This window comes from Orycteropus afer, unplaced genomic scaffold (assembly GCF_000298275.1).
Source record: "Orycteropus afer afer isolate SDZICR_OR568_19922 unplaced genomic scaffold, OryAfe1.0 scaffold00032, whole genome shotgun sequence".
Lineage (NCBI taxonomy): Eukaryota > Metazoa > Chordata > Mammalia > Tubulidentata > Orycteropodidae > Orycteropus > Orycteropus afer.
Genome location: NW_006921619.1, coordinates 2,446,590 through 2,459,953, shown reverse-complemented (window position 1 = coordinate 2,459,953; position 13,364 = coordinate 2,446,590). Strand labels below are relative to the sequence as shown.

Below are 13,364 nucleotides of genomic sequence, written 5' to 3'. Positions count from 1 at the left end.
CAAAAGCTATTATAAATTACCAACAATGTCAACCTGCATGGCCATTTTTGCTTTTAACAGTAAGTTAAAAAAAAATTTAGTACAATCTAAAACTTTTGCCCTTTTAACGAAGACCACGGAGATGGTTTTGCCAGTACTTATTCGAATTTTTCCTTTTGCACAATTTTAAAACAATGAAACTGTCCAAATTTGAGTAATTTTTTTCTTTCCACATTTGCAACGGTCCTAAATTTCAGGTGCAGAATCAAAATTTAGCAAGAAGCCTCTCCTTGAAAAATATTGGCAAATTCTCAGCTTATAAACAATGGACATTTTGATTGCCATGTTTATCTCGATAAATACTGTACAAAAGTTGCTTGCAAATATTAAAACATTTTTTTTTCGTCGCTTGGAGACTAGCTCTAAATATTATTGGTAAAGACTTTTGCAAACTTTCTGCAAAGCTCCTACCGTACCACTAGAACTTTTAAAAAGTTTTGCGTAGTTCTCTTTCCTCCAGATCTATACAAGGTCCATTCCCCCGCCCTCCCCGCCCACCCCAGTTTTCTCTGTACAAAAATAGTCCCCGAAAAAGAAGTCCAGGATCTCTCATAAAAGTTTTCTTGTCAGCATCGCGGTTTTTGCGTGAGTGTGGAAGGGATTGGGGTTCTCTTTTGCAGCTGTCATTTGCTAAAGGTGATGAGATTTTCGTTGTTGAGCGTGTAGCGTTTTTCTCCGTGCCGTTTCTTACTCTCGCCTCTTTTGCACCCCCTCCCATTTCCCTTGCTTTTTCTTTGAAAATGTCTGCCCCCTCCAGTTCGCAAGCCAGCCCTCACATGTGCGAGAGCGGCAGTGTGCCGTTAATGGTCGTGCCGGGCACAGGACCGCTCTGGTAGTGCTGGGACATGTGAAGTCTGCTGGGAGCGGCGGGCTCCGGCACCTCGGCGCCGGGGAGGTACATGCTGATCATGTCCCGAAGGTCCCCGGCCTGGCAGGGCGCCCTGGAATGGGAGGAAGAGGTAACCACGGGGGGGCTGGAGCTGGCCTCGGACTTGACCACCGAGCCCATGGAGCCCAGAGCCATGCCGGGGGTACCCTGCTGCGAATAGGACATGCTGTAGGTGGGCGAGCCGTTCATGTAGGTCTGCGAGCTGGTCATGGAGTTGTACTGCAGGGCGCTCACGTCGTAGCGGTGCATGGGCTGCATCTGCGCGGCGCCGTGCGCGTTGAGGCCTGGGTGCTGCGGGTAGCCCAGCTGGTCCTGCATCATGCTGTAGCTACCGTTGCTCCAGCCGTTCATGTGCGCGTAGCTGTCCATGCGCTGGTTCACGCCCGCGCCCAGGCCGGCGCCCACCCCGACTCCGCTCGCCATGCTGTTGCCGCCCGGCGCCAGCAGCCCGCCGGGCAGCGTGTACTTATCCTTCTTCATGAGCGTCTTGGTTTTCCGCCGGGGCCGGTATTTATAATCCGGGTGCTCCTTCATGTGCAGCGCTCGCAGCCGCTTGGCCTCGTCGATGAACGGCCGCTTCTCGGTCTCCGACAAAAGTTTCCACTCGGCTCCCAGGCGCTTGCTGATCTCCGAGTTGTGCATCTTGGGGTTCTCCTGGGCCATCTTGCGTCGCTGCCCGCGGGACCACACCATGAAGGCGTTCATGGGCCGCTTGACGCGATCCGGGCTGTTCTTCTGGTTGCCGCCCGCCGCCGCCGCGGTGGAGTTGCCGCCGCCGCCGCCGCCGCCGCCCCCTGAAGTTTGCTGCGGGCCCGGCGGCTTCAGCTCCGTCTCCATCATGTTGTACATGCGGGCGCTGTGCGCGGGCCCGGCCCGCCGGCGGCAGCCGACCCTCGGCCCGGCCGGGACTTTGGGGGGCCCGCGGGCGGGGGGAGAGGAGGGGAGGCGGGCGGGGGTGTCGGGAGCTCAGGGCTCCGCGAGGAAAATCAGACGAAGAATAATTTGGGGGGAAAAAAAGAGAGAAGGCAAACTGGAATCAGGATCAAAAAAAGCGCTGCCCTCCTCCTCCGGCCGATCCTGCCGCCGCGGATGATTGTTATTATTATTTTTTGGAAAGGCTTAAGCCTGGGGCTCAAACTTCTCTCCCTTTCTTTCTCTCTCCTCTTCTTTCTCTGTCCTAGTCTTAAAGAGGCAGCAAACTACTTTCCCCCTTTTGCAAACACTCTCTTCTCAGCCTTGACAACTCCTGATACTTTTTTGAACAAGTTAATAGACAACCATCCATGTGATGGGGGCTGTCAGGGAATAAATGGGTTTCCAGCGACCAATCAGAGTGCGGCGGCTCCACCACTAGAGCCCAGCCTCGCCGCCGGGTTTTGCATGAAAGGGGGCGGGGCCTGCAGCGCCGTCGGCCCCGCGGGGGAGGGAAGGGGAGGAGGGGAGGAGGGGAGGGCAGAGGAAGGGGGAGGCGGCTCCCACAGCCAGCCTGCCAGCCACTGAGAAACCTTTGTATCCCCTCTCGCAGCAACAGGTCACACCACACGCCTTTTCGAAGGAAGTGGGTAAACAGTACTAAGACTACGGTGTTTTTTTTTTCCCCTTTAAACTTAATGTTGATTTACTTTTTGCTGCGAAGTGCTGAAATGAGGAAGGGGTGAGGGAGGCAGCTAAGGTGCGGTGGTGGGGCAGGGCAGAGGGGGTGGTTCAGGGCCACTGTTCAACTAGTATTTCAGGAAACAGGCAGTGCAGGAGTTGGTGTGTCATTGTTCTCCCGCTCATCCACAAAACTTCCCCCCAACTATGGCCCCTTGGTGCTTCTACCTCTCCGCGCTCTTCCCTCAGCCCCGCTAGTTCCACAAGTGCCAGCACTGGCTCACCCCCTCTGACACTGTCGGACAAGACGTTAGGAGGCAGTCTTCAATACCCTTCTTATTTCCATATAACTTGTTCTGTTCTTAAAAATAAATCCTGCTCCGGCCAGGCAGCAGGCTCTAGCGCTGAGGACTGGCAGGGCCTTGGTGAGCTGTGGCAACCACCCTTTTCCCTGCCCCAAATAGATCTTTGCCCCAGGAACCACATCTTGTCCCCTAACATCCCCTCCCCCACCCCCTACCTTCTCCCACCAGTTTTTCTCCGCTCTATAGGCGCAAAGGAATGTGCATACTCTTGTCCCCTCTCCCCATTTTTCTTCTGAGCCCCCCCCCCCCAAGGATTTCAGTTGTGCTGGTTTCAAGTGGGGGCCAGGGGAAGAAAGAAAAACAGTAGGACGCTCAGAAGTGCAGGCAATGGGGAAGAGTGATTTCAACTTCCTGGCATCCCACAGCACAGTATGGAGGTGGCATTTGGGCCGCACTCACAAACTCCCTCCCACGCAGAGTTCCCAGGACTCGGGCAGAACCAGCCTTGGCATTTCCTCCGCTGACTCTGCCGTGGTGGCCGCATCGCCCGGATCTGGGGCTGCGCTCGGAGGGGGCTCTTGGCCTAGGAGGCAGGGGTAGGGCCCGCCAGGCACAGGTGCAGGCAGCGCTCACAGGGAGAAGGCGGCCAAGACTGGGGAAGGGGGGAGCCCAGGAAGGCGGGGGCTGGAGGAGGATGGGATGGAGGCCAGGGGTAGGGATTGAGGAATCCTTCCCTCCCCGGACCCAAGAGGGTAATTTTAGCCGCTCTCGCATTGTCCGGACGTAAAGATTTCAATAGGTAGGCGCTCAATGCGGAGAGCAATGGCAGCACGTCCGTTACAAATAGGTAGTTTTGTTTCTCTTGTTGTCGCTACACGGAGTCAAACAAAGCCCTGTCTAAGTTTCCTTCCACTCTCTTGTTGGGATCTTTGTGGCTAAAATGCACTTGACTACAAAGGGGGGGGGGGGGGAAAAAAAAAAAAAAAACAACCCTGATGCCATTTCTTTTTTATAAAGGGCTTAAACCATCAGCCATCAGGGTTACTTATTTTCTTTCTTCTGTAACACTCTCTCCGCCCTCTCCTCCCCTGACCTACCCTTTACTTACCCTAAGAAAATGTCCTGAATAGTATCTACCGGCCACGTTCCATTTATTATCTTTGCAAAACGGTGCACTGTTTTGTTACTTACTGTCTTCTTTTCTCTACCGCCCCCTTAACCTCTCAAACTTCCTCCAATCCCTGCCCTCCCTGGCTTTTCTGTTCTTGGCAAACTGCAGCTAAGTATGCCCACTGGAAATCCAGAAAAGTTGTGAAAAAAGATCCTGCAGACTCTTGTTAATTATTATTTCCAATCAACACCCCTCTTAAGTTATTCTTAGTTTTAGCTTTTAGGAACTCGAGAAGGGTGAAACTAGACTTCTTGAAACGTATATAGTAGTGGTATTTTTCAAAATAAAGCAATGTCTTCTGTTTAATCGACGTGTAATATTAAACTAAACGCAGACTTAGAGATTAGGAAAGGAGAAAGGTTGAGAGGATCTGAAGAGGGCGGCCAAGGCTTTTCAGCGCGGCTGCTTTCAGGGATGTGGCTGGTGCGCCCCCTACTGGTGTCTTTGTTTTCTCAAGACTACAGCTTTTTCCTTAAAAAGAGAGTGCTTGGAAATAATTAAAGGGAAAAAAGGAGGGGAATGGGAGGACGATCAAACTAATTACACGTAATCTAAACAAAAGAAAAGTTAACATATCATGTAAGCTGGGGACCAAATCATAAGAATCAGATTTAATTTGCTTAACTTACAAATGTACATATAACCTCGAGATAAGTGGGAGGTTAAACCACGGGAAAAAAAAAAATAGGTACAAATTATGAGATTCAACATATGAATGAATTTTGATTGTCCAGACGCCATGAAGGGCAGACTAAGCATTCAGTTTATCAGTGTGTCTGAGCTTACAAGCATTCTTCCAAAAACTAAAAAATAAAGCTTATGGATAATTAAGTTTGAAGAAAAAAACAAGGGGTAGGTGTGGATAAGAGTGAGGTATATGTATTGAAATAAATATTAATAACAGATTGTTATAGAAGCAAATATTTTTACTCTCCCTCAGTAGTAGGAAGAGGCACATTTAATTTCCTTAAGATGATATATAAGTGCTTTTGGATATTCTCTGATACATGAGTTTGTGCCTGAACTCTATAATAATGCATTTAAGAGGTTAAAAGGGCTGGCTAGGTCTTTTGTTAATTGCTTTTATCATATAAATAAGCTATGGAAATACATTACAATTGTGTTATCATTGGTTGCATTTATTTACAGCTTTATTTTAATTAGGCCTGCTGTACTTATCAAGGCAATAAACTAACTGTGGCTGGCATTTATGAATAATAATGTGCTATGAAAATAAGATTAAAGAAGATGGTGATAGCAGAAACAATTTTCTCATTAGATTTTTTAGAACATATGCATTTAAAAAATCAGCTCGATGGCCACTCTATTTCAACCCAGCACCATCAATGGCCCCTAAATATAATAATAACTATAACAATCACAATAGTCGACAGAAGCAACACTGTTTTCGGCTCATAACAGACAGCTACAGTACTAATAACAATACATCATTGACTACTAGAGAATCAAAATAAGACTTGGAACAGGGTGCTTCATCTTCTGAGAATTTGAAATGTTGCCATTGACAGAATTTATAAAAATGGCAAGTGCTTAATCTAAAGAGAGCGTAACATTTCCCTTCCTTGGGCAGCAAAACAAAACGAGCAAACTAAGAACTTTTAGTGCAGTATTAAGTAATTAGGAACAAAAATGCGTAACGATTGGAAAATTCTGATTTGATTTTGTTTTAGTGTTGGCTCTAGCCAAAAAGAGCTGCTAAGTGTAACTCAATTTAACTTTTTTTTTTTTTTTTTTTGCATTGATTTTTCTCTCCTAACCCCCACCCCCCATCCCTCTTCAAGCATTATATCTAAAGCCACTAACAATTTTGTGGAGATAGGGGACTGTAGACTTATTTTTTCTTCTTAGAGGCAAATAGAGGTTTAACTTGCAGTAATTAGGTGAGAACTAGCCAAGCATCTTACTATTATGATGCTTGTTAAAAAACGCTTCTTTTCTGCATCTGAATTTGAGTGTGTTCCCCTCCTCTCTTAATCTTCTTATGGAAATGAAGGCAAACGGCAGGGAACCTGCAGAGTCTTGGAGAATGTCCTTGTTAACTGGAATTTCTCAGCATTGCTAATTAGCAGAGTTTGACGACCACCAGTATTGGGGGAAAGCTCTGTTTAACCACTCACAAACCATTCGAGGAAGAGCAGACTAATTTTATTTTGTAATTAAAATCTGAAAAGGGCCCTATTTGACAGTTAGGGCTATGAGAGTTTTATCTCCCCGTGAAATAATTACTGCCTTGATAACTCAATTTTCTTAAAAATGTCAACTGTGGGCTCCAAAAGTTTAAATTTCATTACATAAGAAAAAAGAGAGCGAGAAATAGAAGAAAAGGTACAGAAAGGCTTTCTAATTCTGGAACTGGTTAAATATATTAGGAGCCAGATTTGGCCAGATGAAATTTTTTTCCCTCCTGTTTTTGGTGATGTTTCTTCTAGATCCTAACCTTTCAACTATCTGCACTGAAAGTGACCACTGGGCTGATCACATTGTAGTGAAAGTGATCATATCAGTAGTCTGGTAAGTAAGAGACCCAAGAAAAGTTCCTGATTCCAAAAGTAATTAATAAAGGAAAATTAAAATGTTTAGGGCAATCCTCCCGCAATCTGGTGAGATGAAAATATTTTATTTATATTTACGCCCTAACACAAGAAAACAGAGAATTCCAGAGTCAGGAGACTAGCATAAGCTAATTTTAAAAATAGTTTGTCTCTTAATCACACACACACACACACACAAAATTTCAAGCACTCTGAATTGGAGCATGTCGCAAGACTTCCAGACTGATCAAGGCTTGATTCTCCAAGATATATGAAACCAATACGGGTGAGTGAGGTAAAGAAATGCATTGTTGTTATGTTGTTATGTGCCCTCGAGTCCGACCGACTCATAGCGACCTCTCCTTGGGTTTCCGAGGCAGTATCACTACGGAAGTAGATTGCCCCATCTTCCTTCCGAGGAGTTGCTGGTGGGTTTGAACCACCAGCCCTCTGGTTAGCAGTCCAGTGCCTTAGGCACTATGCTACCAGAGCTCCAAAGAAATGCATTAGGGGATTTCTTTTCCTTAAAAGAGCATCATAAAGCGAAAGCCAAACCCACTGCCTGGAGTCGATTCCTACTCACGGTAACCCTACAAGACAGAGTAGAATTGCCCCATAGGGTTTCCTACCTACGGAAGCAGACTGCCTTATCTTTCTCCCACAGAATGGCTGGTGGGTTCAAACTGCCAACTTTTTGGTTAGCAGCTGAATGCTTTAACCACTGCACCAGGCCTTTCAAAAACAATCATGAAACCAGCTGGGAAAATTTAGTATGTGTAAAGTAATAGCAAAAATTAGAAATAGAATTGTATTATCAAACTTCATTGCTTTTAGACTGTGAAGGATCCTTCACAGGGAATTGTGGGGGAGAGGGACACTTTAATTTTCAGAAAACAATTTTCAAAATGTTGGAAACTTTTTCATCTGTATTTCCCTACACTTTTTTCCTGCGCTGAATTTGTCAGGTTTTGGCCGTGTGATGGATTGTCATCAGGGGTTATAATAAATATCTCTAGATGATACAAAGAGCAAGCATATATCTCTATTCCTTTCTATTTACCAAGACATAGATATGCATATGGACACATGGTAGACTGGCAATTTAAAATTGCTTAATCATATATTTTTCTTCTTGTCTGTCCCTTCAGCACCTTGCCTTTAATTCCCAGAAGTGGCATTACACATAACAAATGAACAAGGGGATAACAAATGCTGTTTCAGTGCAGACCCAATTTCACCAAATCATTTCACTCAAGAGCTGTAAGGACCCTTGAAACCTAAGGAATGCAGGGCTGTTCTGCATTCAGCTCCTTTTCTTACTCGCCCTCTTTCATCTAATTCCCACTGACGAACTAATACATTTTAAAAAGAATTCAATGGTTAGAAAACTAAATATATTTTCTCCATACTTCAAATTATAGCAATAAAAGTTATATATATATAATCACTTGTGTGTGTGTTCAGGCCTGTATATAATAATCATGATATTATCTGTAATGTCACAAACCTACCTACCTATATCCTTTATTCCAGTCCAAATAATTGTTTTGGAAAAAGAAATCTCTGTGTGTGTGTATATGTGTGTGTATTGGCATGTATATGCATATATACACATAAATGCACATTCATAGTCTATATCCCAAGTTTAAAGAGAAACAAACTACTTTATCAAGGTAAAATGCACAATTCCATAGCCATTTCTGAATTATCAAGCAATTTCAACTAGAATTCAGAATTCAATAAAATTCTGTTCCAGTACTACTGCTGTTGCCCAGGGAAAATGTAAGTATTCTCATTAAAAGATGTAATTATTTTAAACAACAATTCTCTTTAAAAAGACAAACTAAAAATTTAAAGAGGGTTATTGTACCAGTGGTTTTGAGTTGCCACCAGTGATTGTGAGAAGCATTTTAAAACATCGAACCTTTGATGTTGATTTGTAAAAGTAGGAGAATGTATTGCAATCAATGTCACAAAACAAAATGTGTATGAACTGTTGAATGAAAAACGAATTTGCTCTGTAAACTTTCACCCAAATCACAATAAAAAGTTTAAAAAAAAAAAGTAAGAGAAGGGAATGAAAATAAAACAAAACAACAACAAAAGCCAGCAAATAGAACACCATAAGCTCCAGGCGGCCTGACAAACCCACAGATTCTTTTACACCTGTAATCATTGCTTGGGCGTCTAAATGCATATCTCCCTGATTGACCACACTATCTTGTCCAATTAATCACATAAAAGGATTAGGCCTTCTTTAGAATACTAATTTTTTCCAGGGGCTAGAATTGTTACCCTCATTTTAGGGAAAAGATAATTGTTTTATTCTCCAGCTGTGATCATTTTATTTAATTGTGACTACAACTTCTATGAGGAAATCAATGTAAGCCTTCCTTAAGGTTTCTCTAATCAAACTCACTGCTGTCGAGTTGGTCCCGACTCATAGTGACCCCTCTTTGGGTTTCTGAGGCAGTTATCTCTACAAAAGTAAATTGCCCAATCTTTCTTCTGAGGAGTAGCTGGTGGGTTTGAACCACCAGCCTTCTGGTTAGCACTCAAATGCCTTAGGCACTATGCTACCAGAGCTCTTAAGGTTTCTCTAGATTGGATTAAATGACATGTGAATGACACCCTAGTACAAGCCAGGCTACAAAGGCACTGCTATGACAATCTACCAAGCAGGGAGACCCTCTTTTCACTATGCCTGTCCCCTTCCAATCTGCATACATGGAATTTAGTCTTGTTTCTTTTGGAGATGTGATGGTACATATTGTTCCCGTATTACCCACAAGATCCCTGTCCAGAAGTACAATCAGACTTAAGACAAACCCACAAAAGTGACAAAACCTATCTAACCCCAGAGGGCAGAGGCATTTGGCACCCCAAAACGTGAGTTAGGGAAATAAATTAGATACACTTGACATGTGCATGAGGGTCAGGACTATCAAAGGAAAAGGAAGGAAGTCTTTCACCTGTGGCATGAAAAGAAAAAAAAGAAAAAAAAAAGGCTGAAAGCAAATGAATAGGGGGAAAAGGAAGAAAAACAAACAAACAAACAAAAAAAACCCTCCAATCACCATCAGACCTAAAGGAAACTATTGCCACTTTTTCTCAAAGATTTGCGCTGTGGTCCACCCTGCAAAGTACTCTAAATCAAAGTGTTCCCCCAACTCCGGTGGGCTGGCATCCTTGAGGCTCCCTATTGACATCTGGAGCCCTCTCCCAAAAGCTCTTCTGGCCTCAAAAGAAATGTCTGAGAAGCTGCCTTCCCAGGGGCCCACTTCTGCTCGCCCCCTAGCGCCCCGCTTTGAGTCCAGGGCTCAGATGGAGTTGGGCTTCCAAACCCATCCCAACGGAATTCTCAGATCGCTGGCCTGATAATCTTTAAAGGGTCCTTGGAGCTGGGGCTCTGACTTTTATCTCCCCTCCCACCCCTCTTCCCTTTTGGTTGGCTTTCCCCACTCTCCCCACTCCTTTTCCCTCCTGACTCATCCCCCAACCCCCCATGTAATTTGAAGATCATTGACACGATAGGCTGTAATGAGTCCTTCAGAAACTGTTATGATCTACAGTGACTATCTCTGCACCGAATTCACAGATTATTGACAAGCACCGTGGGCTCAATGGTGTCAAGTTGTACTTGTGGTATCAACACCCTTCAGGAACCCGCGGCGCCGCTGGGCCCGGGATTAGGACCCACTCTGGCAGCGCTCATCTGGCCGGCTGAGAGGTGGAGAGACGAGTCTCCGTCTGCGCCTCAGCTCCTCCTCAGCCCGCCTGGGCTTTCTCCGTGGCGTCTCCCTCTGTCTCAGGGTTGATCAATGGAATGAAATGATTTCCAGAGTTTAAAAACAAAGTAAAAAAAAACAGACAGAATAAATGAGAGCTCAATCTGACTAACACTACGATTCTCGGCTTGATCACCTTCTCCATCTCTAAATAGCGACCAGGCTTCCAACTACAATTACTGACTTTCAGAGTGAGGCTTGAGTTCACTCTGAAAGCTGTGCGGGATGGAGGGGAGAAGGGGCTGAGGACCTAGCACCGACTCAGTGGGCCTAAATGAGGCTGGTCCATTCGCCTGGATCGCCTTCAAAATCAGGCGAGATTGGCTACATACAAAGCAGGGCGCGCAGTCAACAACGACTGGCCCAGGCCCGGACTCTGGGAAGAGACAAAAAAAAAAAAAAAAAAAAAAAAAAAAAGCCTGCCCCGCCCCTAAGGATGCTTTCCCTCCGCAGAGAAACGTGGCGGGTTGCCAGCGGCACAGTGCAGCTTTGGCTGCTATGAGGAGTCAGTCGCTCACTGTCCCCCCTTCTTTCCCCCAGTTCCCAAAGATGGAGGGGCTGCTTCCTGTTGGCAGCCGTGGAGCGTGGGATTTGGGCAGGCGCTGAGGCCGCCTGGGACCACAGAAACAACACTAACCTGTGAGAGCTGGGTGGCATTCCCAGGCCTGGGCCACCCACTCCCTCGTTTAATTCTCTTTCCTCAACTAGGAGTTGTGCGCTCTCCTTGAAAGAGCCCTGAAAAGTTGAGGAATCTCTGCCTGTACGCCTGCCGCAGCCAGTTGTGCTTCTTGCTCCCGCCTTCCCACAAGCCTTCTCCCCACAGGGCCCTTCGGGGGCGACGGGATCGAAATCTCCGGTACCCTGCTATGGCAAATTCGACCTGAGTTCCGAATAACATGCATGAAACTGTGTCTGCGGGTCGCCTCCACGATTTTGCTGGCTTTGGCCTCTCCACATTGCGGGCTGCGGGAGCCACTCCGACGCCCGCTGGTAGCGCACCGCTTGTTAACCTTACTGTGCTGGCGTCGGTCTCGCCTCGACTTCCTATTTCTGTGTGCGGTCTTTTAGCAGAGCAACGGGTGTCTGTGGCAGAGAATTCCGTTTGCCTGGAAGGTTTCCGGGCAAAGATTTTTTTTTTTTTTTTTTTTTTTTTTAAGTTTTTTTTCTTTTCCTGACACTGCATCCGAACCCACTTACACAGAAACATAAGCTGTGATTCACTTCTGGAACCAGATGGAGAAGGGATCTCTCATTTTAGCGCCAGCAATTCCCTTTTAAACTCAATCGCAATTGCGCTACTTTCGGGAGGTGGAGGACTAACTAGCTTGCATAACCATAATATTAAGTATTTAAAAAATATGCTGTCATACAAAGTAAGCTGGTTTCTTTCAGTAGACAAACTTTTTTTTTTTTTTTAAGCACATCCTAAACTCAAGGTTTTAATCTGGAAGTTAAAAATTTAAGTACATCCCTGAGGATGGAATCATAAAACTCTGTTAATTAGCACACTAATTGTTTTCATTTTATTTTAAACAACACAAATCCCTATATTTTCCCCACTGTTTTAAATTAAGGGGATTGCCATTTTTATAGTTTATCTTTTTGAAGGAATTTTTGCTTCAGCGCTGATCAAATAAAAAGACAAAGTTCTTTCGTATGTAGACAAGTAGTTATTGAAAGTGTCCCTTTCCCTGGGATAATTCGGGATCGATGAAATTGCCTAATTTCTAAGATTGGCACATCTTCCCCGAAATTCCATGGCTAAGATCAAAGAGGAAAGGCGTCAGACACCTGTTTTGAAAACTATCGGAATTTTAACTACTACAAGGGAAAGGAAAATTAGATCAAGATTGGATTTGGGGATGGGAAACAGTAAGAGACTGACTTTTTAATTACTCTGTAGATTATTAAATAAAAAGCAGCAAGTTATTTCGTTTACTCAGAGACCAGTTAAACCACTTGCAGGGCCTCCGAGGGTATTCAAGGCGCTGCTGACAACGTCAAAACACCAAGCAGCAGCATCTTCCGCTTTATTTTTTGAAACGTGGACAAAACGTATGAAGTACCTATTGCTTGGTTCCTCAAGGTTACAGAAGAACTGCCCCCTCCCAATCATTTCTCTACTTTTTTTTTTTTTTTTAACCATCTCAGAACCTTTACAAAGAGTTCCAAACCAAACGAGGGTGGGTGGCAGTTGGAATCTGAGGAGGAATAGGTTAGTCTTTATATTTTTATTGAATTAAAATTGTATTATCTCATCTTTACTTTTTATTGAATAAAAATTATATTATCTTTCAAGGATATGGAATCTTGTTTCCTCGCTCCATCCCTTTTTTGGAGGGCAATAAAGAGTTTTATCTAACCCCTGAGTCAGGTTCTAGCGATTTCCTGGACTGGCGCTGCGTATCTCCTACTGTGTCCAACAGGGGGCGCTGGACACGAACCTGCGCCGCGGCTCAGCGCCGCTTCACTTCTGAGCCGGGTTTCAACCCCGGAAGGCGAGAGCCGCTTGCGGGGTCGAGTACAGAGCTTTAGTCTTGTGGATAAAAAGAGATTAAAGGCTAAATTCTTTTTTGGGTGTGTGTGTGTGTGTGTATGTATGTGTATGTGGTGGTGTGTGTGGGGGTTTATCAATTTTAACCAACTACGAAAATGTAGAGCTTTTTATCCTTTGATGTTATAAAGAAACTCCTATCGGCTGAGAAATTACACGGTTTCTGAGCCAACACTGCAGCTACAGTGTGGGGGAAATTATTTAATTAAAAAAATATTTTTCCATCTGCTCATATGATCTTTTTAGAAGTACTTAAAAAGCTGACACTGATCCCCTTGGCCTGTTAACCCTGCCCAAGTTTCAAATACTTTTAGCTATTTCGAAGGACCTTCTATTAATTTGAAGGGGAGAAGGGAAGAGAGAACCAAACATTTAAATGCCCCGGGAACAGTTTCTCCTCTGCATCTTTTCCTCTCTTCTCCTTTCTTTAAACAGGGGCTTTTATGTGACTGACACATTTCACACTGATTCTG

General features: G+C 44.8%; 1 protein-coding gene across 1 annotated transcript; it reads right to left on the bottom strand.

Moving 5' to 3' along the window:
- Positions 1 to 811: 811 nt before the first annotated feature.
- Positions 812 to 1,783, bottom strand: SOX2 (SRY-box transcription factor 2). The gene has a single exon (XM_007935903.2). It carries the CDS (start codon positions 1,775 to 1,777, stop codon positions 812 to 814), a length of 966 nt encoding a protein of 321 aa, XP_007934094.1. The 5' UTR covers positions 1,778 to 1,783.
- Positions 1,784 to 13,364: the final 11,581 nt, after the last annotated feature.

Coding starts and splice junctions, on each gene's coding strand:
- SOX2 (XM_007935903.2), bottom strand. CDS start 1,777: ATGTACAACATGATGGAGACGGAGCTGAAGCCGCCGGGCCCGCAGCAA.